Source organism: Phaethon aethereus (genome assembly GCF_964289735.1).
Source record: "Phaethon aethereus genome assembly, chromosome: 29".
Classification (NCBI taxonomy): Eukaryota; Metazoa; Chordata; class Aves; order Phaethontiformes; family Phaethontidae; genus Phaethon; species Phaethon aethereus.
The window spans coordinates 1,644,162-1,671,562 of record NC_138605.1 but is presented as its reverse complement, the minus strand read 5'-3'; the positions used below and the strand labels follow the sequence as shown (position 1 = coordinate 1,671,562).

The following is a 27,401-nucleotide window of genomic DNA, read 5'->3' as shown; positions in this document are numbered from 1 at the left end:
AGAGTGTGTTTTCCATCAGAGCTTTTTCCAGCGGCTCCATGCCGAAGGAGTGGCCGCGCGTGGATACGTCGGGCCGCCCGGGTATTTAAAAGCCAGGGTCGGCGTGGTCTCCTCTTCCCGGAGCCCGCACTGCTCCGGGGGAGCCTTTGGGCTCCGAGGCGTGGAAATCCCCCCCGAGCACTTCCAACAGCTCTGAGGAGCCGAACGGCTGCCGGCTTCGTGCCCCACATCTTCTCCTCCTTCCTCCGCGCCTCTCTTGGAGGTGGTTTCTTCTCTAGGTCAGCGTGGCGGTCGCTGTAGAGGACGCGCTTTGGTTTTGGTGGTAGTTAGGGGGGTTTTTTTTGCTTGGGAAGATGGACTTTCTGGCAGGTCGGTGATGCAGGGTTCCCCCCAGACCCCCGAGGACGGGCAAGGGCGAAGGTGGCTTTTTCTTCTCCTCTTCCTCCCCATGCTGGTTCAACTCTTGCTTGAAACCTTTGCGGATGTCTTTGGGTGGGGCAAAAAAATCCCCCGATTTCTGCTCTAGGGTGATTTCTCCTGCTTTTCAGAGGCTCCGGAGGGCTGGCAGCCGCCCGGCCGGCTCCGCTCGGCAGCTTGCCGGCCACCTGCACTTTCCTCTTCCAGCCCTCGGGGCTCGGCCGCGGTGCCTTAACCGAAACCCCGGTTAGTGCCGGTGTCGGTCCTGTGGCTTCCCACGCATCTTCTCCCCCCAGAGCTCATCTCTGCCGTCGTGGCGTTTGGATCGCCCGGCATCTCCATCCCTCCTCCGTGGCCTAATTGATGGCGGGGGAGAGCGATAGTCGGGCTCCTCGCAGGAGGAAGAGCCCAACCAGGGTTTGAAGGTCGCATTGCGGCTGCGATGGAGCCGGCGGGAGCCCGAGGGGCGGCTGCGGCCACGGGGAGCGGGGGTTTGTTACCCTCCGCCTTCGCTGTAACATCAGCTGGAACCGAACAGCGACGCTGAACCCCAGGAGCGCTCGTGGCGCAGGGGAGCGCTCCCTCCTCTCCCTCCGGCAGAGACAAAGATCTCCTCTCCTTACATCCCTTGGGATTGGGGTGTGGGGGGTGGTTGGGGAGTGTTCAGTGCCGCCTTCTTCCCCCAGACTTGCTCCTGCTTTCGACGGCTCAGCTGGGAAACGTGTTGTTTTTGGACTTGTGGATGCGTTTCTGTTCGGTTCCCTCCCCGTCACCTGCACGTGCGGGCTCCGGCAGCGGCGAGTGCTCCCGGCCCCGAAACGAGCCCGGGGGGTGACAGAGGGACCCGACGGGTCCGTGTGTGCCCCCCTGGCTGCTTTGTAGGGCGAGTTTGGATGATCAATAACGGAAGAAGCCAAGAAAAAAGGACCCCCCCCGCCCCCCGAAAAGCATAACCACGAGGGTGTAGTATCTATAAGAAAATACATATCTATGAGTATATACAGACCTATATAGACTTATATCGACTTCCTGAGCGGGTGCGCAGCTCCTTACGCGACGAAACGGTGTTCTAGCTGTAACCCCTGCCCGCGGGCCCCGAGGGACCCTCCTCCCCACGGGCTCCTGTGAGCGGGTCCTCACAGCCCCCGCGGGGGCCCAGGGACGCGGGTGGGGGGACACGGCCCCGCCCCGCCCCTGCGGCCGCCTCGTACCGAACATGTAATGTGCCTTTTATTTATGCTGCAGATATAACATTAAAATATTACCCAGGCGCTGGTGGCTGCCGCCCTCTGCTTCGGGGAGGGGGGGGCTCGGCTGGGGACAACCCTGCTGTCACCTGGCCCAGGGACCCCCGTGGGTGTCACCCGCCTGAGGGACAGGTGGGTGGGTTGTCACGGGGCAGGGGGTGACAGTGCTCGGGGTGACATCACCTGGCTGACATCATCCAGCCACCGGACCTGCCCGGGGACACCCACGGGGTTGTCACCCCCGGGGGGGGCGCGATGGGTGAAGCCTGGTTTTGGGGACACACACACGGGGACGCCGCAGCGGCCCGTGACACACACACCCCCCCCTAGCCCCGGCCCGAGCGTTTGGGGCGATTTCAGCTGGATTTGGGTCGGAGGGAGCGGGGTGAAACTCGGGCCGGGGGGTCCCGCGGGCGGCGGAGCCGCGGCCACCCCGTCGGGGCTGCAGGAGCGCGGAGCGGCCACCGGGCGGCGGCGAGCGGCGGCGGGGGGGGCGGCGCGGGGAGGCCGGGCCGGGGGGTCCCGGGCCGGGGGTTTCGCTCCGGCCGTGCGGGCAGCCCCGGCGCTGCCGATTGAGGGTCCCGAGCGGGAAGGGGGGGTGCGGGGCCGCCCCCGTCCGTCAGGCTGTCTGTCCCCGGGGGCGGCTGTCGCGGCTGGTAAATGGGTTTCATTAACGGCGCCGGGATGTATCCCCGCCACCCCCCGCTCCCCCGGGACCCCCCCGGCGGCCCGGCTCGGCCCGGCTATAAGAGGCGGCGGCGGCGGCGGCGGCGGGGGCGATGGGGCGGCTGCCGGTGCTGCCGCTGCTGCTGCTGCTGCCGCTGCTGGCGGGGGCCCCGCGCGCCGCCCGCTGCTGCTCCGGACCCCCCGGTACCGGTCCCGGCCCGGTCCCGGTGAGCTCTGGCCCGCGCCGCGCCGTCGGGGCGGCGGAACGGGCGTTTCGGTTTTAGGGGCCTGGGAGGGGGCGGCCCCCGGGCTCGGGTCTGCCGGTGACACCCCTCCCCCGTCCGACCCCGACACAGGCCGCCGCCGCCCCCCCGGGGCCGCCCCCAGCTGCCGCCGCCGCCGCCGCCCTGGGCGCGCTGCTCCGCTCCCTGCAGCGCCCGGGGGCCCCGCTCCAGCCGCCGAGGTGAGCGGGACCGGGGGGGCGGGGGTCTGGGAGACCCCGGGGAGCGGCGGGGCCGGGGAGGGGGCACGGGGGGGGTCCCAGGGGACCGGGGGGGGTGGCCTGGCCGGTGCCGGGCTGGGTGTCCCCGTCAGCGTCCGTCTGTCCATGAACGTCCCGTGTACGTCTGTCCCCGCCTGTCCATGGCCCCGAGTCCGTCCGTCCGTCCGTTCGTCCCTCTCCTCCCTGTCCCCACCGCACCCGGCCCTGTCCGTCTGTCCCTCCTTTTCCATCCCTCCGGCCCCATCCCTGTGCCCATCCACGCCCCCCCCGCCCAGCCCTGTCAGTCTGTCCGTCCCGGGGCCGCCTGTCCCCGGCGGCGGGTGCCAGCCCCGCGCTGTCCCCGCGGCAGGTTCGGCCGGGGGCCGCGGGGAGGGGCCCGGCTCAGCCCCCGCAGCTGGGACGCTCCGGTCGCCCCGTTCTGGACCATGGCGACGCCGCAGCGCTTCGGCCGCCGCCGCTGAGCGCCCGCCCATCTGTCCGTCCATCCGTCCCGGGAGCCGTCTGTCCATCCCAGGAGCCATCTGTCCATCTGTCCGTCCTGGGAGCCGTCAGTCCGTCCGTCCGTCCACGGGTCCACCCGTCACCCAATAAACTGGCACCATTCAACCCCAAGCTCTGTTTTTTCCCCTTAGGGATGGGCGGGGCAGGGGGGGACACACCTGCCCCCTTTCTGCCCCCCAGGACCCCCAAGTGCCCCCCCAAAGAGAGACCAACGCCGGGAGTTTACAAACCCCCCCAGCTTTATTCCCAGGGGCTGGTTGGTGCCCAGGGACCCTCCCCACACCCGGGGGGGCCAGGACAGAGGGTGCCCCCAGGCCCTGAGGTCTGTCCGGGTTCTGTCTGGGGGGCCGTGCGTCTGTCCGTCTGTCTGTCGGCAGGTCCGGGTGCCCACAGCGTGTGTCAGTGGGGCCGGGTGTCTGGCTGGGTGTCCGTGGGTGGGGCCAGACATCCACCAGTGGGTCCAGGCATCCACCCAGAGGTCCGTATGTCAGTCGGTGAGTCCAGGGGTCTGTCTGTGGGTCCGTCGGAGTGTCTGTGGGTCCGTCTGGGTGGCGGTGGGTGGGTGGGGGCTCACTTGCCCCCCGCCATGATGCGGAGGTACTGGAGGGCGTTGCGGGCGGCCTGGGAGCGGGCGCCGTCGCGGGAGGGGGCCGCGCCGTGGCACACAGTGGCCGGCTGCGTCGACAGCTCCACCAGGCACTGGTGCAGCCCGCTGAGGCTCAACGCATCTGGGGGGGACGACACACAGGGACAGGCCACCGTCACCCCAGACCCCCCCCCAAAACCACCCACAACACCCCCCGAGCCTGGGCTGGGGAACCCACGGGGCTGGGGCGGGGGGTGTGCCCAGAATTGGAGGGGGGGACACTCACCGATGTCGAGGTAGCTGATGGCGAAGCTCTGCTCCTCGGAGAGCTCCTGCAGGAGGGCGCAGGCCCCCGCACCCATGGGTGCCAGTGGGTGACTCCGCAGCTGCACCATCTTCTCGCCCGCCGAGTTGCGCAGGGAGTCCCAGGTGCAGCCGGGCGCTCGGCCCCGCAGCCCCTCCAGCCTGGGGCCCGCCTGCGGGGACGGGGCGCTCGGGGACCGTCCCCACCCCGCCATGGGGCACGGGGACCATCCGGACACCCCCATGGGGATATGGGGGCTCAGGGACACCCCAGAGTCCCATGCAGGGACACCCAAGGGACATGGGGGCTCAAGGACCCTCCAAGCCCCCATGTGGGGACACAGGGGCTCAGGAACTGTGGGGACCCCCACACAGGGTACCCCAGGGGGCATGGGGGCTTGGGGGCTGCGGGATCCCTCTGATTCAGGGACCCTCATGGGGTCTACACCCACCCAAAGACCCTAAATCCAGGGTGTGTCCCCCCTCCAGGGAGGACCTGGGGGTCTCGAGTGTCCCCCTGCCCTACTGCCCCCCAACTTTAATGACTGGGGGTCCATAAGCCCTGAAATAGAGGGTACAGAGGTGCTCGTGTCCCCCATTGACCCTCTCAGGGTGCCTGTGTCCCCCCTGTTAACTCCCCCAGGGTGACCTCAGGGTGTCCACGTCTCCCATTAACCCCCCGGGGTGCCCGTGTCCCCCCCCATTAACCCCTCGCCGGCCGATACCATGGAGAACTGGTCCTCCTCCACCTCGGCCTCGCTGCCCTCGCGCGGCTCCATGGGGACGTTGTGGATCCGCACCAGCATCTTGGCGGCCGCGTTTCGCTTCGCCAGCTTCTTGGAGGTGCCGCTGCCTGCGAGGAGGGGACAAGGGACACCGAGGTGAGCTTGGCACCCCGTCGTGTGTGTCCCCCACGCACACCCCGGGGGTGCCCCGGCCCCGTACCAATCTCCACGAAGCGCTCCACGCGGCAGGTCATGGTGAACTCCTTGCGATGCGCCGGCCCCGACTCCTGCGTCACCGTGTATTCGGGCAGGCGCCAGCCCTTCTGCACCACCAGCTCCTGGGGGGATGCACAGACAAATGGGGGGGTCTGGGGAGGGTGAGGCCACACCCTTACCCCCCAAAATGGGGAGAGTTGCCCCCAGAAAGGAGCTGCCATCCCCAAAACGGACACTGCCATCCCCCAAACGGACAGGGCCAGCCCCAAAATGGGTCCACTGCCCCCAAAATGGGAATAACCGTCTCCAAAATGGGAATAACCATCTCCAAAATGGGGATAACTGTCCCCAGATGGGGATAATTGCCCCCCAAAAAGAGGTAACTGTCCACAAAATGGGGCTAACTGTCCCTAAAAGGGCCCACTGTCCTCAAAATGGGTCCACCAACCCCAAAATGGGTCCACCATCCCCAAAACAGGATAGCTGTCCCCAAAATGGGGATAACTGTCCCCAAAAGGGGCAAGAGCCCTGCTCCAGCTGCAGACAGGCAGTCCCCAAAGCTCACCACCACCCCCAAAATGGGTAAAGTCACCCCCAAAGGGGCATGCCCCCCGCGAAACAGGCTTGTCACCCCCAAAACAGGGATGGCCACCGAGGGGGGACACGTCCCCTCTCGTCCCAGCCCACGGCATCACCCACCTGCAGAGCCCCCACGGGGTTACACTCCGACTGGGGGGGAGACACGGGCGTCTTCATCTCCAGGGGGGTGCCCCTGTGTGGGGCAGACGGGCACGGCGTGAGGGGAGCACGGCGGAGGGGCAGCCCTGAGCCCCCCCATGCCAGGACCCCCAGGTTGGGGAGGCAAGGGGGTGTAACAGGGGTGCCAGGAGCTGGGGGCCTTGGGGGACAGGGACAGTCACCCACCCCGTTACCTGGGCGACGGTAGGGGCATGACGGGTGCTGGGGGGGCGGCCGCAGGGCCGAGCTCAGCCAGGGGCTCTGGGGGGAAAGGAGAGCTTGGGGATAAAAGGTGAGACGTTAACACCCGAGCTGGTCCCCCCAAATCTCCCTCCCTGGCCCCCCCACCCTCCCTGGGTGCTCCAAATCCTGCCAGACACCCCCAATTCCCTTGAGAACCCCAAGTATCCCCACCCCCCTGGGTAACTCCAGTTCTCTTGGCTCCCCTAAGACACCCCTAAACCCACCCCGCATACCTCGAGACCCACCCTGGGCACCCCCAGACCTGCCTGGGTACCCTCCCCCCCCCCCCGGGGACCCCCAAACCCAACTGAGCTCCTCAAACCCCCACAAATCTCTTGGGATGCGCAAGCCCACTCCCAGCATCCCAAATAACCCTGGGAACCCCCAAACTCCCCCGGATGCCCTCAATCCCCCACAGACCCCCCCCAAACCCACCAGGCCTGGGTGCCCAGCACCCCTGAACCCCCTGGGTACCCCCGCAATGTGTGGGTGCCTCCCCCCAGCACCCCCTGGACACACCCAACGTCCTCCCCTGTGCACCCAGCACCCCCCAGCGCACCCCTCCAACCTTCTCCTGTGCTGCACCTTGACACGCCCCTGGACCCCCCAGCACCCTGGGGACCCTGTCCCCCCTCACCTGGGCTCCTCGGGGGTGGTGGGCTCCAGCATGTCCCCCCCTTTGAGCAGCTTCAGGGCCACTTCTGCCGCTTTGTGCTTCGCCGCCTTCTTGCTGGGCCCCTGCCCTGGGGGAGACACCGGCTAAGCGAGGGTGGGGGGATGCCTGGGTCCCCCCAGGCCCCTCGCAGACCACAGGCTGTGGTTAGGGCTGCCACAGCCCTGAGGTCAGGGTGCTGGGGGATCCCTCTGCCATAACCCCGGCAGCAGGGTGCCAGGGGGTCCCCACGTGTCCCAGGCATCGGGGTTCTGGGCGATCCCTCACCAGGACACACTTTTCAGGGTCCCAGGGAATCCCCAGGCATCCCAGGCATCAGGGTCCCAAGCAATCCCCCACCAGGACCCACTTTTTGGGGATCCCAGTGAACCCCCATAGCACACCCCAGATGTTGGGGTTCCCAGGAGGTTCCCTGTGGCACAGTGCAGGCTTTGGGGTCCCAGGAGATCCTCCACCACAACCTACTTTTTGGGGTCCCAAGGGATCCCCGACTGTCCCAAGCATCGGGATCCCAGGCGATGCCCCCACCAGACCCTGGTTTTTTTAGGGATTCCAGGGGATCCTCCATCAGGACCCACTTTTAGGGATCCCCCCAGCACATTCCCACCATCCTGCGGATAATCCCCGTGTCCTCACTGTCCCCGCCAACGTCCCAGGTAAGCGAGATCCACCCCAGGTCACCCCCTCCAGTGCCGGGAAGGTGAGGAGGGGTGGACACAGCCTGGAAGTGGAGGGTGTCAGGGACCCACCGGTGCAGCTGATGTCCCCAACGGTGACACGGAAGGTGAAGTTGGGCTGGTGGGCTTGTCCCTCGGCCTTCAGGAGGTCGTAGCCGGGGGTCTTGCCTATGCGAGTGCCATATTCCTGGAGCAGGCTGATGGGCGTCTTCCCGGGGTTGGCGGCCAGCATCTGCTCCAGGCTGGGGACAGGGCTGTCACCAGCCCCAGCAGGGGGTCAGAGGGGACCGGTGGGGTACGGATTTGGAGGAGTGCGACAGTGGCAGAGGCTGGCATGGACATGTAGCGTGGGGATGTGGGGACAGCGTGGCATCGCCACACAATATTAGGATATGGGGACGGGGTGGAGACACCACACAGCATGGGGACATGGGGACAGGGGTGTCACCAGCCCCAGTAGGGGGTCAGAGGGGACCGGTGGGGGTACGGATTTGAGGGAGTGGGGCGGTGGCAGAGGTTGGCATTGACATGTAGCATGGGGACGTGGGGACAGCATGGCACTGACAGGTAGCGTGGGGACAAGGGGCATCGCCACATGGTGGGCGAACACGGGGGACAGGGGTGGCACCGCCATATGGTGTGGGGACACAGGGGACAGGGGTGGCACCACCAGGCAGTGTGTGGCCATAGAGAAAGGGTGGCATTGCCACACCGCATGGGGACACAGGGACAGGGTGGCACCACCATGTAGCGTGGGGACACGGGGACAGGGATGGAGCCACCACACAGCGTGGGGACAGGGTGGCACTGCCACGTAGCATGGGGACACGCGGACAGGAGCGGCATCACCATGCAGCGTGGGGACACGGGGACAGGGACAGCACCGCCACATGGATGGGGGCAGGGATGGAGCCCCCACGCAGCGTGGGGACACGGGGACAGGCCTGTACCCACACACACACACAGCGTAGGGGCCCCTTCACACAGGCCCGGTGGCCGAGGGACAACCCCGGAGGCCTGGGGTAGGCCCCAACCTCCCCCTCTCCGCCCGGAGGGGGGATAATCCCGGTTTGGAGCGGGGAAAGGGGTATCCCGGAGGGGGTGGGATATATCCCTGCGGGGCGGGAGGGTGTCCCGGGGTGGCGGGAGGGTGTCCGGTACCTGGGGAAGCCGCCGCTCCGCCTGGCCCCGCCGCCCGCCCCCTCCTCGCTCATCCCCGCCGCGCTCCGTCCCGCCGCCGCGCCGCCCGCGCCGCCAGGGGGCGACCGCTGCCGCCCCCGCCGCGCCGCGGGGGACGATGGGACGCGGGCGCCGCAGGGGGTTGTGGGAAGCGTAGTCCGCTGGGAAGCGGGAGAGGCAGCAGAATTGCCGCTTCCCCCTTCGCGGCGGACTACGCTTCCCACAACCCCCTGCGCGAGGAATGCTGGGAAGGTGGAGGACCCGTGGGCAGGGCCACATGGCTGTGGGGGGTCTGCCTCAGTTTCCCCCGCTGGACGGGGTGGAGGCGGGGTCAATGGATGGGGCAGGCCGGGTGGGACAGGGACAGAGGGACAGGGAGGGGGACGGACGGACAGGCCGTGATGGGGACTGGCCAGTGGTGATAATGGTCAGACTGGGAGCGGCTGGGACGGGCAGGATGGGACAGGGAGGGAGAAGGAGCCGTGGAGACAAATGAACGCCTGCACTGGGAGCACTGGGAATGGACTGGGAGCAGTGGGGAGAGGGGGACACCCAAACTGGGAGCACTGGGATCAGACTGGGAGCACTGGGAATCGACTGGGAGCAGTGGGGAGAGGGGGACACCCAGGCTGGGAGCACTGGGAATCGACTGGGAGCAGTGGGGAGAGGGGGACACCCAGACTGGGAGCACTAGGATCAAACTGGGAGCTGTGGGGACAAGGGGACACCCAGACTGGGACTAGTGGGGACCGACTGGGAGCAGTGAGGACAGGGGTGCCTGTACTGGGAGCACTGGAAGCAAACTGGGAGCAGTGGGGCCAGAAGCACACCTGGACTGGGAGCACTGGGACTGCACTGGGGCCCCCGTGTGGTGCTGGGGCCGGTGAGGGATACTGGGGGCTCAGTCCCGGTGCTGGGAGAGTCGCGGGGCCAGTCCTGGTGCCAGCGGGGGGGTCCCGGTGCAGTTCGGGGTCCCGGGGCCGGTGGAGGTGTCCCAGGTGCCCATATAGGGGTCCCGGTGGTCCCGGGGCCGGTGGTCCCAGGTGCCCATATAGGGGTCCCGGTGGTCCCGGGGCCGGTGGAGGGGTCCCAGGTGCCCATATAGGGGTCCCGGTGGTCCCGGGGGCGGTGGTCCCAGGTGCCCATATAGGGGTCCCGGTGCCGGTGGTCCCAGGTGCCCATATAGGGGTCCCGGTGGTCCCGGCGCCGGTGGAGGGTGGCGGTGCCGGTGGTCCCGGTGCCACTATAGGAGTCCCGGTGCCAGTATAGGGGCTCCAGTGCCGGTGGAGGGGTGCCAGTGCCGGTGGTCCCGGTGCCAGTATAGGGATTCCGGTGCCGATGGAGGGGTGCCGGTGCTGGTGGTCCCGGTGCCAGTATAGGGGTCCCGGTGCCAGTATAGGGGTTCCGGTGTCGGTGGAGGGGTGCCGGTGCTGGTGGTCCCGGTGCCAGTACAGGGGTTCCGGTGTCGGTGGAGGGTCCCGGGGCCGGTGGAGGGTGGCGGTAGCCGGTGGGCTCCGTGCCGGTGGGCTCCCGGTGCCGGCGGGGCCGGGGCGGGGCGGCCGGGGCGGGGCCGCGCCGAGCGCCGGGCGGGGCCGTTCCGCGCCGCTCGCCCTGACCGCGGCACCGGCCCCGGTACCGGCCCCGCCCGCCCGCGCCCCGGCCCCGCCGGGCCCAGCCCCGGCCCCGGCATCACCCCCGGTACCACCGGCACCACCGGCATCACCCCCGGGCGCGGGGCCCGGACCCCCCCAGGTACCGGGACCAGGCAGGGGGCCGCGGGCAGCGGCGGGGAGGCCCGGGGGGGGGCTGGGAGCCCCGGGGGGGGCGGGGAGCCCGGGGGGGGGCGGGGAGCCCCGGGGGGGGGTAGGACCAGGGGTGCGGCCGGGATGGAGCGGGGGGGCATGTGCTCCCCCCCCCGGAGGCCCCGGTCCCCCCGCCGGCCCGGGCCCGGGCCCGTGGTCCCCACCCCCACGGACGCCTGGGCCCCCCCTGGGGCTCGGTGGGGCCTGGGGGGCGTGGGCAGGGGCCACGAGCGGCCTTTTGCACACGCGTGTGCCCCCCCTGCCCCCATCCGCATGGGTGAGCTGCTCTTGCACACGCGTGGGCAGCTCCGTGCACACGTGCGACCCCCTCCTTCCCCTTGCAGACGTGTTTGCACGCCCATGCACGCACGCGTGCCCCCTTGCACACGCGTGTGCAACGCCTGCAGCTGCGTGGACGCACGCCAGCACGCGTGTATGTGCACCCCTGGCACGCTGGTGCATCGCCTTGCACGCGCGTGTGCATCCCCTGCACACGAGAGTGCCCACCTCTTACACCCGCGTGGGCACCCCCGCGTGGGTGGGCACCCCCCGGCACCTGTGCGTGCACCCCAGCACGTGTGCGCGCCCCTGGCCCGCGTGTGTGCACCCCTACGCACGTGTGCACCCCCTCAGATGCGCGTGCACCCCCTCGCACACGCGTGTGCACCCTCGCCTGCCTGTGCGGCCCTGTGCACACGCGTGTGCACCCCTCCACGCGTGTGCACCCCACACAGGCCTGTACCCCCGCTTGCACACGTCTGTGCCCCCCGCCCCGCACAGGCGTGTGCCCCTGGCGGCCCGTTCCGCTCCTCCCGTTCCTCCCCGTGTCGCGACAGGACGCTGTGTCCCGACATGCCATGGCGGCGGGGGTGATGCGGGGGCGACACGGGGCCTCTGTCTCCCCTGCTCCCCTCCTCCAAGTCCGCTCTGTCGCGACACGCGGCCCGCGCTGTCGCATGTCGTGACAGACAGCCTCCCTCCCGCCCCCTCACAGGCTCGCTTGTTCCCCGCTTCTGCCTCAGTTTCCCCGTGCGGGGGGGGGGGGGCGAGAAGGCTCCATCCCTTACGGGGATGACGTCACCGCGTGACGTGACGTCACCACGGGGGGGACACGACACCTGGAGGGGCGGGTCGTGCCCCCCCCCCCCCCCCAGCCGCCTGGGTCCCTCGAGGTGACGCTAAGCCCCGCCCACGCCCCCCCCCGTGACTCACCCCCCCCTAATTTTAGTGATGACCTCATCCGCCGGCTGCGCTGTTGCCATGGCAATTCCCCCTCCCCCCAATTTTCAGGGGCGCTGGATCGGGCCCGATCCCGCCTCCCCCCCCCCTCCAGCCCCCCGGGACCCCCCCACTCCCCCCCAACTCCCCCCCCCAGCCCTGCCTCAGTTTCCCCCGGCACACGCGCACGCGCCACGAGGGGCCTCGCGCCTCCTCTTGCACGCTTGTGCACGCCCTTGCACGCCCTTGCACGCTTGTGCTCACCCTCACGTGCTCGTGCACCCTCTTGCACGCTCGTGCACCCTCTGCGCACGCCCCCCACCCCCCCACGTCCCGTGTCGTCCCCCCCAGCCTCGTGGGGTGCACACGCGCGAAGCGTACACGCCTGGGCACGAGGAGGCGTGCGCTTGTGCAAGACGGCGCACAGGCGTGAACTGGGGGTGCACAGACGTGCAAGGGGGGCCCACAGGTGGGTGCAGGGGGGGTAAGGGTGCAAGGGGGTGCACATCTGCGCTGGCCGTGCACACGCGTGCCAGGCCGCACACGCGTGCCGGGCTGCACACACGAGTGCAAGGGGGTGCACGTGCACGTAAGGGGGTTCCCGTGCATGAAAAGGGTGGTGCACATGTGGAGCTGCACCCATGGGTGCAAGGGGTGCAGATGCGCGCAGAGGGGATGCACATGCGTGCAAGGGGATGCACACGCATGTAGGGCTGTACACATGTGTGCAAGGGTGTGCATACGCACGTGGGGTTGCAGACATGGGTGCAAGGGGGTGTACACGCATGGAATGGGTGCACGTGCATGTAAATGGGCGCAAACATGGGTGCAAGGGGGTGCACACACACACGTAAAGGGGTGCACGCATGGGTGCAAGGGGTGCGCATGCATGTGAAGGGGTGCACATACATGTAAAAGGGTGCACATGTGGGTGCGCACGCGTGTAAAGGGGTGCAGACATGGGTGCAAGGGGGTGCACACGTGTGTAAAGGGGTGCAATGGGGTGCACGCGTGTGTAAAGGGGTGCAGACACAGGTGTGAGGGACTGCACACGCATGTAATGGGGTGCATATGCAGGTAAAGGGATGCAGACACGGGTGCGAGAGGGTGCACACGTGTGTAAAGGGGTGCAAACAAAGGGGTGCAGACATGGGTACAATGGGGTGCACACGTGCGTAAAGGGGTGCACATATAGGTGCAAGGGGGTGCACGCGTGTGAAGGAGTGCACACAAAGGGGTGCAGACACAGGTGCAATGGGGTGCACACGCGTGTAAAGGGGTGCACACAAAGGGGTGCACATATGGGTGCGAGGGGGTGCACACGCGCGTAAAGGGATGCACACACATGTAAAGGAGTGCAGACATGGGTGCAATGGGGTGCACACGTGTGTTAAAGGGGTGCACACATGGGTGCAAGGAGGTGCACACGCATGTAAAGAGGTGCAGACATGGGTGCGAGGGCGTGCCCACGTGTGTAAAGGGGTGCACACGTGTGTAAAGGGGTGCACACAAAGGGGTGCACACATGGGTGCAATGGGGTGCACATGTGTGTAGAGGGGTGCAAAGGGGTGCAGACACGGGTGCAAGGGGGTGCACACGTGTGTAAAGGGGTGCAGACACGGGTGCAAGGGGGTGCACACGTGCATAAAGGGGTGCACATGCATGTAAAGAGGTGCAGACATGGGTGCAATGGGGTGCACAAGTGTGTAACGGGGTGCAGACACGTGTGTAAAGGGGTGCACACATGCATAAAGGGGTGCACACATGTGTAAAGGGGTGCAGACACGGGTGCAATGGGGTGCACATGTGTGTAAAGGGGTGCACACATGTGTAACAGTGCAGTCACGGGTGCAATGGGGTGCACACGTGTGTAAAGGGGTGCACGTGAGTGTAAAGGGGTGCAGACACAGGTGCAAGGGGGTGCACGCGCGTGTAACGGGGTGCAGACACGGGTGCAATGGGGTGCACACGTGTGTAAAGGGGTGCAGACACAGGTGCAAGGGGGTGCACCCGTGTGTAACGGGGTGCAGACATGGGTGCAATGGGGTGCACACGTGTGTAAAGGGGTGCACACACGGGTGCAATGGGGTGCACATGTGTGTAAAGGGGTGCAGACATGGGTGCAATGGGGTGCACGCACGTGTAACGGGGTGCAGACACGGGTGCAAGGGGGTGCACGCGCGTGTAACGGGGTGCAGACACGGGTGCAAGGGGGTGCACACGTGTGTAAAGGGGTGCAGACACAGGTGCAAGGGGGTGCACCCGTGTGTAACGGGGTGCAGACATGGGTTCAATGGGGTGCACACGTGTGTAAAGGGGTGCACACGTGTGTAAAGGGGTGCACACACGGGTGCAAGGGGGTGCACGCGCGTGTAACGGGGTGCAGACACGGGTGCAAGGGGGTGCACACGTGTGTAATGGGGTGCAGACATGGGTACAATGGGGTGCACGCACGTGTAACGGGGTGCAGACACGGGTGCAAGGGGGTGCACACGTGTGTAAAGGGGTGCACACACGGGTGCAATGGGGTGCACGCACGTGTAACGGGGTGCAGACACGGGTGCAATGGGGTGCACACGTGTGTAAAGGGGTGCACACACGGGTGCAATGGGGTGCACATGTGTGTAAAGGGGTGCAGACATGGGTGCAATGGGGTGCACGCACGTGTAATGGGGTGCAGACACGGGTGCAAGGGGGTGCACGCGCGTGTAACGGGGTGCAGACACGGGTGCAATGGGGTGCACGCGTGTGTAAAGGGGTGCACACAAAGGGGTGCACACACGGGTGCAAGGGGGTGCACACGTGTGTAACGGGGTGCACACACGGGTGCAATGGGGTGCACGCGCGTGTAACGGGGTGCACACACGGGTGCAAGGGGGTGCACGCGCGTGTAACGGGGTGCAGACACGGGTGCAATGGGGTGCACGCACGTGTAACGGGGTGCAGACACGGGTTCAATGGGGTGCACACGTGTGTAAAGGGGTGCACAGCGTGTAAAGGGGTGCAGACACGGGTGCGAGGGGATGCCCACGCGCGCGGTGGGATGCCCGCGCGTGCGGGGGGGGGGGGGGGCGCCGGGGGGGCCCCCGCCGGCGCTGACGCCCCTCCCGCAGGCCGGGGCGCGCGCGGGGGGCGCGGGGGGGGCCCCGCCATGGCCTGCCTGCACGAGACGCGGACGCCCTCGCCCTCGCTGGCGCTGGCCTCGGACGGGACCCCGGAGCAGGAGCTGACCCCCACCCAGTGCGTCCTGCGCGACGTGCTGCCCGCCGCCCCCGCCGCCCCCGCCGCCCCCGCCGAGGCCTGGCCCCGCCGGGGGCCGCCCCGGCACCCCGACCTGGCTCCCGAGGCCGCGGGGCCGCTGGCCGCCGAGGCCGCCCACCTGCGCTGCCAGGCGGGGGGCGGCTTCCTGGAGGGGCTTTTCGGCTGCCTCAAGCCCGTCTGGACCATGATCGGCAAAGCCTACGCCGCCGAGCACAAGCACCCCCAGGAAGGTGAGGGGGCCTGGGGGGCAGGAGGGTGCCGTGGGGTGAAGGAGGGTGCTGTGGGGTGAAGGAGGGTGCTGTGGGGCCAGGAGGGTGCTGTGGGAAGAAGGAGAGTGCTGTGGGGCCAGGATGGTGCTGTGGAACCAGGAGGGTGCTTTGGGGTGAAGGAGGGTGCTGTGGGGCCAGGAGGGTGCTGTGGGATGAAGGAGAGTGCTGTGGGGCCAGGATGGTGCTGTGGGATGAAGGAGAGTGCAGTGGGACCAGGAGGGTGCAGTGGGACCAGAAGGGTGCTGTGGGGCCAGGATGGTGCTGTGGAACCAGGAGGGTGCTGTGGGGTGAAGGAGGGTGCTGTGGGGCCAGGAGGGTGCTGTGGGGTGAAGGAGGGTGCTGTGGGGCCAGGAGGGTGCTGTGGAACCAGGAGGGTGCTTTGGGGTGAAGGAGGGTGCTGTGGGGCCAGGAGGGTGCTGTGGGATGAAGGAGGGTGCTGTGGGGCCAGGATGGTGCTGTGGAACCAGGAGGGTGCAATTTGGCGGCTGCAGTGGGGTAAAGGAGGGTGCAGTGGGGCAGGGACGGGGGTGCAGGGTGCAGTGGGGCAGGGAGGGTGTAGTGGGGCAAGCGAAGGGGCAGGGAGTGGGGTGTTGGGGTGCAGAGGGTGCAGTGGGGCAGGGTGGAACAGTGGGGCTGGGGCGAGGGTGCCAAGGGGGGGCTGCACCCACACCAGCATGCGGGTGCCATGGACGCGGGTGCGCCGGGGGTGCCATGGGCTCGGGTGCCATGGACGCGGGTGCGCCGGGGGTGCCATGGGCACGGGTGCCTGCAGACCCCTGGGAGGTGCCGTTCGAGGAGATCCTGGACCTGCAGTGGGTGGGCAGCGGGGCACAGGGCGCCGTCTTCCTGGGCCGCTTCCACGGCGAGGAGGTGGCGGTCAAGAAGGTGCGGGACCTCAAGGAGACCGACATCAAGCACCTGCGCAAGCTGAAGCACCCCAACATCATCACCTTCAAGTGAGCGTGGGTGCTGCTGGCGCCGGCGCGGGGTGCGGGCACGGGCACGGTGCGGGGCGTGGACACGCTATGGGCATGGGGACACCGTGGGCACAGGGCGTGGACGCAGCGTGGACGCGGCATGGGGCATGGACGTGCTATGGGCACGGAACACGGCCGTGGCGTGGGCAAGCCATGGGCACGGGGCACGGAAGACATCATGGACACTGCATGGGCGTGGACACGGTATGGGTGTGGACACGGTATGGGCACGAACATGGTATGGGCGTGGACATGCCACAGGCATGGGGTGTAGACATGGACATGCCATGGGCATGAGGGATGGAGGCACGGACACGGCATGGGCATGGACACAGCATGGGCCGTGGACATGCTGTGGGCAAGCCATGGGTGTGGGGCATGGGGCGCACCATGGGCAGAGGGCATGGGCATGGCGTGGACGTGGAGGCCACCATGGGCACAGAGCATGAACACGGCATGGGCATGAACACGGCATGAGGCAACATGCCATGGGCAAGCCATGGGCGTGAGGAACACCATGGGCACAGAGCATGGACACGGCATGGGCATGAGCACGAGCATGGGCACAGACATGGACACAGCATGGGCATGGGCATGAGCATGACCACAAGCACGGCATGGGCATGAGCACGGCATGGGCATGAGCAGGGCATGGGCATGGACATGGACACGGCATGAGCATGGGCATGAGCAGGGCATGGGCACGGATATGGACATGGCATGAGCATGAGCATGGCATGGGCACGGGCATGGACACGGCATGGGCATGAGCACGGCATGGGCATGAGCATGGCATGGGCACGGACATGGACACGGCATGAGCATGAGCATGAGCACGGCACGGACATGGACACAGCATGGGCATGAGCACGGCATGGGCACGGGCATGGACACGGCATGGACACGGACATGAGCATGAGCATGGCATGGGCATGGACACAGCATGGGCACGGACACGGACACGACATGGGCAAGAGCATGGCATGGGCACGGACATGACATGGGCATGCCATGGGCACAGGCATAGAGGTCATGGACATGACATGGGCACGGGGCACCAACACGGCACGTGCGTGGGGAACACCAGCACGGCGTGGACCTGGGTGGGCAGGGCACGGCGTGGGGCACGTCCCACGCGTGGCACAGGCGACGGCCACACGGGACAGGTCTGCCCCAGGCAGGGCACTCTCGGGGCAGGGCGATGTGGGCGCAGGTGGGTGCCCAGTGCTCTTGGCGCTGATGGGTGCCCCAATTCAGATGGGTGCCCCGGTATCCCAGCGCTACTGGGCGTCTGGGCGCAGAGGGGTGCCCGTGGTGCCGATGGGTGCTCCTAGTGCTAACGGGGGGGCTTGGGTGCCCCAGCGCTGAGGGGTGCTGGCGGGTACCCGAGCGCAGATGGGCGTCCTGGTGAAGTTAGGTGCCCTGGTCGAAGCCGGGTGTTTCCGGGCGTGCCGGCTGGCCGGGCAGCGGGTGCTGAGGGTGCCGCTGTGCCCGCAGGGGTGTGTGCACCCAGGCACCCTGCTACTGCATCATCATGGAGTTCTGCGCCCAGGGCCAGCTGTACGAGGTGCTGCGCGCCGGGCGCAAGGTCACGCCCTCCCTCCTCGTCGACTGGTCCATGGGCATCGCCGGCGGCATGAACTACCTGCACCTCCACAAGATCATCCACCGCGACCTCAAGTCACCCAAGTGAGCCGGGACGGGGCCTCGGGGAGCACCCGTGGGTGCTGGGGTGGATGCCCCAGGTGATGGCGTGTCCGCAATGGTGCCGTGCCCGGGGTGGGGACACGTGTGTGGCGGTTGCGTGATCGTGGCAGTGCCATGCCCGTGGCGGTGCGTCGTCCTTGGTGGCTGCACGCCAGAGACGGTTGCATGCCCGTGGTGGTGGCATGTCCCTGGCGGTGACGTGGCCATGGCAGTGACATGGCCATGGCAGACCAGTGACCATGGTGGTGCCATGTCCGTGGCAGTGACGTGGCCATGGTGGTGACGTGGCCATGGCAGACCAGTGACCATGGTGGTGCCATGTCCGTGGCAGTGACGTGGCCATGGTGGTGACGTGGCCATGGCAGACCAGTGACCATGGTGGTGCCATGTCCCTGGCGGTGACGTGGCCATGGCGATGACGTGGCCATGGCAGTGATGTGGCCATGGCCATGCTATGCCCATGGCGTTGCAATGCCCATGGCAGTTGCATGTCTATGGTGGCTGCATGTCTGTGGCAATGACGTGTCCGTGGCAATGACGTGTCCGTGGCAGTGCTGTGCCTGTGGCAATGCAATGACCGTGGCGGTTGCATGTCCGTGACAGTTGTATGTCCATGGCAGCGCCATACCCATGGCGGTTCCATGCCCGTAGCAATGGCATGACCCTGGTGGTGCCACGTGCATGATGGTGGCGGTGCCGTGCCCGTGACGGCGGCGTGCCCACAACAGGACCATGCTCATGGCAGTTGCACGCCCATGACGGTGCCGTGCCCGCGGTGGTGCCGCGTCCGTGCTGGTGCTGCAGTGGTGCCACTTCCTGGATGGCCGTGGTGGTGGCATGCCTGTGACTCGATGATGCTCGTAGCAGTTGCATGCCTGTGGTGGTGCCACGCCCACGTCATCGCTGGCGTGGCGCTGGCGTGGCGCTGACGTGGCGCTGAGCGGCTGCCCCCCAGCATGCTCATCACCTACGACGATGTGGTGAAGATCTCGGACTTCGGCACCTCCAAGGAGCTCATTGACAAGAGCACCAAGATGTCCTTCGCCGGCACCGTGGCCTGGATGGCGCCCGAGGTCATCCGCAACGAGCCCGTCTCCGAGAAGGTTGACATCTGGTGAGGGCACGGCGACCTTGGGGACATCAGGGAGCCACAGTGGCGTTGGGGACACGGCAACATGGGGGGTTTTGGGAGGCACCGGGGACACTGCGGGCCACAGGGGACACCGGGGGACACCTGGGACGCTTGGGGGGGACGTTGTGGGTGCCGGTGGGGCCGTTGCAAGGAGAGGGCTGAGGGACATCAGGGACCGCAGGAGGGGCAGGGGACATCGGGGACACCAGCACGGGCGCAGGGAGGGGACACCAGGACGGGGCAAGGGGGACCGCGGGAGGAGACTGGGGGTGCCTGGCCATGGGTGACGGGGGCCGTGGGTGCCCCCAGGTCCTTCGGGGTGGTGCTGTGGGAGCTGCTGACGGGCGAGATCCCCTACAAGGACGTGGACTCCTCGGCCATCATCTGGGGGGTGGGCAGCAACAGCCTCCACCTGCCCGTCCCCTCCGGCTGCCCCGACGGCTTCAAGGTGCTGCTGCGCCAGTGCTGGTGAGTGCACCCACGGGGACACCCCACCTGGGGACACCCCACCACGGGGACACCCCGCCTGGGAACACCCCACCTAGGGACGTCCTATGGGGACATCCCACCATGGGGACACTCCACCATGGAGACACCCCGCCTGGGGACACCCCACCTAGGGACGTCCTATGGGGACATCCCACTGTGGGGACACCCCACCATGGAGACACCCTGCCTGGGGACACCCCGCCTAGGGACATCCTGTGGGGACATCCCACCGTGGGGACACCCCACCATGGAGACACCCCACCTGGGGACACCCCACCTAGGGACGTCCTATGGGGACATCCCACCATGGGGACACCCCACCGTGGAGACACCTCGCCTGGGGACACCCCACCACGGGGACACCCCACCTGGGGACACCCCACCTAGGGATGTCCTATGGGGACATCCCACCATGGGGACACCCCACCGTGGAGACACCTCGCCTGGGGACACCCCACCACGGGGACACCCCACCTGGGGACACCCCACCTAGGGATGTCCTATGGGGACATCCCACCATGGGGACACCCCACCACAGGGACACCCTGCCTGGGGACACCCCACCTAGGGACATGGCCATGGGCACCCATGCCGTGGATGGGTCATACTAGGGGGGACCCCACCATGGGCACCCCACTGTAGGGACCACCATGAAGGCCCTGCCATTGGCACCCCAATGTGGGCAGTGCAGGGGGGACCCCTGGTCATAGGGACCCCCACCCTGGGGGTGTCCCCACCCATGCCCATGGGCACCCCATGCCAGGCTGCACCCTGGGCACTGCTCCCCCTTGGGCACCCCAATGTGTCCCGGGCACCCTTCTCTGCCCGTGGTCCCAAAAAGCCTCAGGACCCCCCCAGCACCCCCCCAGCACCCAGCCAGCCCCCCCGCCCGCACCCAGCACCCTGTCTGCTCCCTCCAGGAACAGCAAGCCCCGGAACCGGCCGTCCTTCCGCCAGATCCTGCTGCACCTCGACATCGCCTCCGCCGACGTCCTCTCCACCCCCCAGGAGACCTACTTCAAATCCCAGGTACCCAGCACCCCGAGGGGCCCCCAGGATACCCAACACCTAGGACCCCAGCACCCTGGGACCCCCAGCACCCTGGGACCCCTGGGATACCCAGCACACTGGGACCCCAACACCCCAGGACCCCCAGCACCCAGGGACCCCCCAGGATACCCAGCACCTGGGACCCCAGCACCCTGGGACCCCCAGCACCCTGGGACCCCTGGGATACCCAGCACACTGGGACCCCCCAAGGATACCCAGGACCCCAGCACCTCGGGACTCCTGGGATACCCAGCACCTGGGACCCCAGCACCTTGGGACCCCCAGCACCCTGGGACCCCTGGGATACCCAGCACCTGAGACCCCCAGCACCCCAGGACCCACCAGCACCTGGGACTCCCAGCACGCTGGGACCCCAGCACCACAGGACCCCCAGGATACTCAGCACCCAGGGACCTACCAGCACCCCAGTACCCCCAAACCCCACAGGAGACCTGCTTCAAATCCCAGTAACTGTGAGGGCTGGTGCTGGGGCAACTGGTGCCAGCAGTAGCTGGTGCCCAGGGTAGCCAGGCCCAGTATATCCCAGTGCTGAGGGCAGCCATGCCCAGTGTACCCCAGTGCTGAGGTCAGCCATCCCCAGTATACCCCAGTGCTGAGGGCAGCCATGCCCAGTATACCCCAGTGCTGAGGTCAGCCATCCCCAGTATACACCAGTGCTGAGGACAGCCAGGCCCAGTATACCCCAGTGCTGAGAGCAGCCAGGCCCAGTGTACCCCAGTGCTGAGGGCAGCCATGCCCAGTGTACCCCAGTGCTGAGGTCAGCCATCCCCAGTATACCCCAGTGCTGAGGGCAGCCAGGCCCAGTGTACCCCAGTGCCTAGAGCAGCTGCACCCAGGTAATGCAGTGCCCAGGGTACCTGGGGTATCTCATGCCCGTGGTAGCGGGTGCCCAGTGTGCCCAGTCCCCATGGTAGCCGATGCCCAGGGTGCCCAGTGACTGTGGTAGCCAGGGCCCAGGATAACCAGTGCCCAGGGTGCCCAGTGCCCAGGTTGCCCAGTGACTGTGGTAGCCGGTGCCTGGGGTAGCCGGTGCCCGGGGTAGCCAGTGCCCGGGGTAGCCGGTGCCCAGGGTGCCCAGTGACTGTGGTAGCCACTGCCTGGGGTAACCAGCACCTGGGGTGTCCAGTGACCATGGTAGCCGGTGCCCAGGATGCCCAGTGACCATGGTAGCCGGTACCTGGGGTAGCCGGTGCCCAGGGTGCCCGGTGACTGTGGTAGCCGGTGCCTGGGGTGCCTGGTGACTGTGGTAGCCAGTGCCTGGGGTGCCCGGTGCACTCGGTAGCCGGTGCCCGTGGTAGCCGGTGCCCGCGTGCCGCAGGCGGAATGGCGGGAGGAGGTGAAGCTGCACTTCGAGAAGATCAAGTCGGAGGGGACGTGTCTGCACCGGCTGGAGGAGGAGCTGATCAACCGCCGGCGCGAGGAGCTCCGGTGGGGCCCGTCGGCGCGGCACGGGGACGCTGGGGACGTGGGGCGCTGGGGACACTGGGAGCACCGGGGCACCAGGGATGTGCTGGGGGGACCAAGGGCAGGGGCTCTCAAGGGGTGCCGGGGTACAAGGGAGGGCTGTGGGGTGCCTGTCCTTGTGCGTGGCGGGTGCCGTGGGGTGCGGTGGGGTGCGTGCGCCGACGCCACGCGTGCCCCGGGTGCCAGGCACGCGCTGGACATCCGGGAGCACTACGAGCGCAAGCTGGAGCGCGCCAACAACCTCTACATGGAGCTCAGCGCGCTCATGCTGCAGCTGGAGCTCAAGGAGAAGGAGCTGCTCAGGTGAGCGGGCACCCCCAGCACCCACCAGCACCCCCTCCGCCCACCCCATGGCCACCCCATTGCTGTGGCCAGCGCTATAGCAACCCTATGGCCACGGCCAACCCTATGGCTATGGCCAACCCTGTATATACCCTATGGCCCCGCCCAGCCATGGTGAAACCTGTAGCCAGCCCATGGCCATGGTCAATCCTATAGCACCCCATGGCCACCCCATGGCCATGGCCAGCCCTATATCCATTCCCCAGCCACAGCAAACCTTATAACCACCCCAGAGCCACCCCATGGCCAGCGTATATCCACCCCATGGCCATGGCCAAACCTATAGCCACCCGTGGCCAACCTGTGGCCACAGTCAACCCTGTAACTACCCCATGGCCATGGCCAACCCTATATCCACCCCATGGCCACCCTGTGGTTGTGGCCAACCCTATATCTACCCCATGGCCATGGCCAAGCCTGTATCTACTCCATGGCCACCTCATGGCCACGACCACCCCTACACACACCCCGTGGCTACTTTGAGCCCATGGCTGGCCCTTACGCACCCCATGGCCACCATCCCAAGGCCACGGCCACCCCACACCACGTCCCTGCGTGCGGGTGCCCACGCGTGGCCCGTGGCAGGCGGGAGCAGGCGCTGGAGAAGCGCTACCCCGGGCTCTTCAAGCCGCGGGCGCCACGGGGGCTCCTGCACGGCAACGCAGTCGAGACCCTCATCAAGAAACGCAACGTCCCCCAGAAGCTCTCGCCCCACGGCAAGCGGTGCGCCCGGACGGCTGGGTCCCTCAGGGTGGGGGGTGTGGGCCCTGTTTCCTCTGGGGTGGGGTGGGTCTGTGGGTTTAGACATCTGGGTGCTTTGGGTTGGGGGGCACGGACATGTGGGTCCCTCAGGGTTGGGGGCAGGGGGATATGGGGACATGGACGTGTGGGTCCTGGGGGGCTGGGAGCCCAGACACCCGGGTCCTTCGGGGTGGGGGGGTGGGGAGACTTGGGTGCCCTGCGGTCCTTTGGGGAGAGAGGGCTGAGAGAGCGGGTGCCGGGGTCCTTTAGGGCAGGGGGGGTCTGGGGGCGCAGGTGCCGGTGTCCCTTGGAGGGGAGGGTCTTTGGGGAGGGTCTGGACATGGGGGTCCCTCCTGGCCGGGTGGGGGGTGTTCCAGGGGCTCCCGGGCGCCTGAGTCCCCGTCCGCAGCCCGTCCCTGTGTCGTCCCCCCCAGACCCGACATCCTGAAGCCGGAGGTGCTGCTGCCCAAGCTGGATGCGGCCATGGCGCAGGTGGCCCTGCCGGGGTGTCCCAAGGGCCCCCCCTCGCCCGGGCGCAGCCGCCGGGCCAAGGGCCGCCACCGCAAAGCGGGACCCCGAGGGGGCTGCGGGGAGCTGGGCCCCGAGGCCGGACCCCCCCGGGGGCTGCCCGGACCCCCACCAACAGCTGCCGGCCCCGACCTCCTCGGGGGCACCCTGGAGGCGGCGGGTGCCCCCCCGGCCGTGGTACCTGATGTGGGACCCGGGGGGGCGACGGGCACCCAAGGGTCCCCTCCGCCGCAGCCCCCCGCTCCCGGTGAGCCCGAGCGGGAGAGTGGGGCCGGCCGGGGGGGCAAAGCGGGGGCTGGGCAGCACCTCACCCCCGCGGCACTGCTGTACCGGGCGGCCGTCACCCGTGGGCAGGTGAGACCCCCCGGACGCCCGGGTCCCTTTTTGGGGGGTGGGTTGGGGTGGGGGCAGGACCCCCGACCCCATCCCAGCAGTGGGAGGTGGGATGGATCCCTTCTGGGGAGGGGTTTGGGGGGGGTCCCTCCTGAAGAGAGGGGTCAGGACCATTGGGTCCAGCCTGGGAGGGCGGGGGTCGGGACCCCTGGGTCCCTCCTGAGGAGCAGGGGAGGACGCCAACGCCCCTCCTGCACCCCCAGAAGCGGGGGGTCTCGTCGGAGGAGGAAGAGGGTGAAGTGGACAGCGAGGTGGAGCTGCCGCTGCGGCAGAGGTGGGTGCTGACACCCCCCCCCCCCCGCCCCCCCCGCAGAGGCCTGGGTCCTTTTGGGGGTCCATTGGGTCCTTTTGGGTGCTCAGACACGTGGATGGGTGCAGGGGCTTGGTGGGTGCTCAGACACTCTGCATGGGTGTGGGATGGTGGGTCCGTGGGTGCTTGGAAGCCCAGGATGGGTGCGGGGTGGGGGGTCCGTGGGTGTTCCAAAGCCCAAGAAGGGTGCAGGGGAGTCTGTAGGTGCCTGAATGCCCTGGATCGGGGGGGGGGGGGGGGGGGGGGAGGTCCGTGGGTGCTTGGAAGCCTGGAATGGGTGCAGGGGGTCAGTGGGTGCCCAGGATGGGTGCGGGGGGGTGGAAATCCATCGGCACACAGCCACCTGGGATGGGCGCAGGGGGGTCCGTGGGCGGTTGGACACCCAGGCGGGGTGCAGGGTGGGGGTCCGTGAGTGGTTGGACACCCAGGCCGGGTGCAGGGTGGGGGTCCGTGGGCGGTTGGACACCCAGGCCGGGTGCGGCGGGGGGGTCTGCGGGTGCCCGGACGCCCGGGCGCTCACTCCCCCCACCCACCCCCTCGCAGGTGGCCCCCCGGCATGAGCAAGCGCCAGTCGCTGTCGACCTTCAGCTCGGAGAACTTCTCGGACGGGGACGGGGACGGGGACGGGGACGAGGGGCACACGAGCGAGCCCTCGCACAGCGCCACCCCCGACGTGGGCAGCACCAACACGGACGAGCGGCCCGACGACCGCTCCGAGGACCTGCTCTCCCAGGGCTCCGAGATCCCCCTGGATGCCGCCCCCCCCGAGGGTCCCGGCCGCCGTCACGGGGGGCTCAGCCCCAAGGTGATGCCCCCACCCTGGGGTGGGGGCCGGGGAGCACCCACAGTCTCGCGGGGAGGGGTGGCACCACGGGAGGGGGTGCTCCCAGGGATGGGTGCCGCGGGCTGGGGGGGGTCCCTAGGGTCCCGTCGGGGCTGGTGCTATGGGCTGGGGGGTCCCTAAGGTCCCCCAGAACAGGGTTAGCGAGGGGAAGGGCGTTCTTCAGGGTCCCCCAGGGATGGGTGCCACTGGCTGGGGGGTCCCTAGGGGTCCCTCAGGGCTTGGGTATTACGGGGTAGGGGGTCCCTAGGGTTCCCAAAGGCTGGATGTCATGAGTTGGGGGGTCCCTAGGATCCCCGAGGGCTAGGTGTTATGGGGTAGGGGTCCACGTAGCCCCAGCACAGGGCTAGCCAAGGGAAAGGGGTCCCCAGGGCACCCCAGGGCTTAGTATTATGGGCTGGGGGATGCCCAGGGCTTGGTATTACAGGGTAGGGGTGCCCATAGCCCCCCAGGACAAGATTAGCAAGGGGAAAGGGGTCCCCAGTGCCCCCTGGGATGGGTACCACAGAGGGGGGGGTCCCTAGGACCTCCCAGGGTGGGTATTATGGGGTAGGGGTCCGTGAGCCCCCCAGGAGGGGGTTAGCAAGGGGAAGGAGGGGGGACACCCCCTCCATGGGGATGGGGGGTCCCACTGAGGATGCCAGGACCATGTACAATGAGGAATGGGGTCCCCAGAGCCCCCCAGGATCAAGCATCAGGGGGAGGGGAGGGTGACACGCCAGGGCCCCCCAAGGGTGGACACCATGGGCAGGTGCTCTCAAGGGCTCCCCGGGACCAGGTATTTTGGGGAGGGGGCCTCCCCAGTGCCCCCAGGTTGTGGTATGATGGGGAGGAGTCTTATGAGCCCCTATGACAAGGTAACAAGGGGAAGGGGGAGGGCAGAGACCCCAAGATCAAGTACCATGGGGTCTTCTAGGAGGGTCCTGGAGTCCCCCAGGGAGGGTCACCATGGGGAGGGGCTGCCAGGATCCCCCAGAGCCAAGCACCGTGGTCATGGGCTCCCCAGGACTGGTAGCAAGGGGAGTGGGTGTCCCCTGAGCCCCCTCAAGGCTGGATCCCATAGGGAAGAGCTCTCGGGGTCCCCAGAGACCAACTGTCATGGGCAGGGGTCCCCCGGCGCCCTCCAGGGCTGGATGCCACATCCAGGGGGTCCCCAGGGCTCCCCACGACGCGGTAGCGGAGGGAAAGGGGTCCCGAGTCTGCTGGGGGTGGATACCATGGGGACGGGGGTCCCCGGGACCAGGGACCATGAGGAGGGGGTCCCCCAGTACCAAGCACCTTGAGGAAGGGGAGCTGCAGGGGCGCCCAAGACCAGGTGCTATAGGGGAGGGGTCCCCCAGGACCAGGTACCTTAAGGAGGGTCCCCATGAGGTTCTCCTACGGGAAAAGGGTGCCCAGAGCCCCCCAAGACCAGATACCATGCGAGACAGAGGGTCTCCCCAGGATCAGATGTTATAGGGAGGGGGTCCCCAAACCCCCTGGGATGGGCAAGATGGGGAAGGGGTCCCCTGAGCCTCCCCAGGACCAGGAACCATGAGGTCCTGTGAGCCCCACCCCAGGATAAGACCCCAAGTTCATGTGCCAGGGGGAAGGGGGCTCCGGTACAATAGGAAGGGGGTCCCAGGGTCCCCCCAGCACTGGATACCATGCCATGTGGGGGGGTCCCACAAGCCCCCCCTGGATGTAGCAGCTTGGGGAGAGGGTCCTCAAGGTCCCCAGGGGCAGATACCACAGGGAGGGGATCCCCCAAACATCAGGGGCCACAGGGAGGGGCTCCCCAGGACCAGTTACCAGAGCCGGGGAGGGGGGCTCAGGGCTCTGCCCTGCAGAAGGTGGGAGGGGTCCCCCAAACCCCCCAGGAGCAGCTGTGGGGCAGGGGGAGGCCCCCACACCCCCCAGGAGCAGCTGTGGGGCAGGGGGGAAGGCTCTGAGGATGTCTCACTCCCCCCCCCAGGTCTCCGAGGACTCGGACTGCGACAGCGCGGAGCTGGACCACTCAGGCAGCGGCGAGGGGCCCCCCCGGCCCACGGCCCCCCCCGGCCTGTGACCTGTCCCCCCCCAACACACACATCCCACCCGCACACCCCCCCACTTGTACAGCCCCAAATATTTATATAAATTATCTATCGCTCTCTACAGAAAGCTCTGTGCTGTCTCTGTGCCGGGGGGGCAGGGCTCAGGGA

The 27,401-nt window shown here is 67.9% G+C and overlaps 2 protein-coding genes across 2 annotated transcripts; one reads left to right on the top strand and one right to left on the bottom strand.

The window, feature by feature from the left end:
* Nucleotides 1-3,903: 3,903 nt before the first annotated feature.
* Nucleotides 3,904-8,708, bottom strand: TARBP2 (TARBP2 subunit of RISC loading complex; the record flags this gene model as incomplete). Its single annotated transcript, XM_082011815.1, has 9 exons — nt 3,904-4,061; nt 4,206-4,395; nt 4,948-5,075; nt 5,168-5,285; nt 5,863-5,935; nt 6,096-6,179; nt 6,782-6,887; nt 7,567-7,748; nt 8,656-8,708. The coding sequence occupies 9 exons, from the start codon at nt 8,706-8,708 to the stop codon at nt 3,904-3,906; spliced, it is 1,092 nt and encodes a 363-aa protein (XP_081867941.1).
* Nucleotides 8,709-14,844: 6,136 nt separating this feature from the next.
* Nucleotides 14,845-27,265, top strand: MAP3K12 (mitogen-activated protein kinase kinase kinase 12; the record flags this gene model as incomplete). The annotated part of the gene is made up of 13 exons (XM_082011783.1): nt 14,845-15,184; nt 15,996-16,179; nt 17,698-17,889; nt 18,863-19,021; nt 19,349-19,507; nt 20,449-20,557; nt 21,918-22,027; nt 22,250-22,366; nt 22,991-23,128; nt 23,581-24,028; nt 24,271-24,341; nt 24,921-25,182; nt 27,173-27,265. 13 exons carry the CDS (start codon nt 14,845-14,847, stop codon nt 27,263-27,265), a joined length of 2,382 nt encoding a protein of 793 aa, XP_081867909.1.
* Nucleotides 27,266-27,401: the final 136 nt, after the last annotated feature.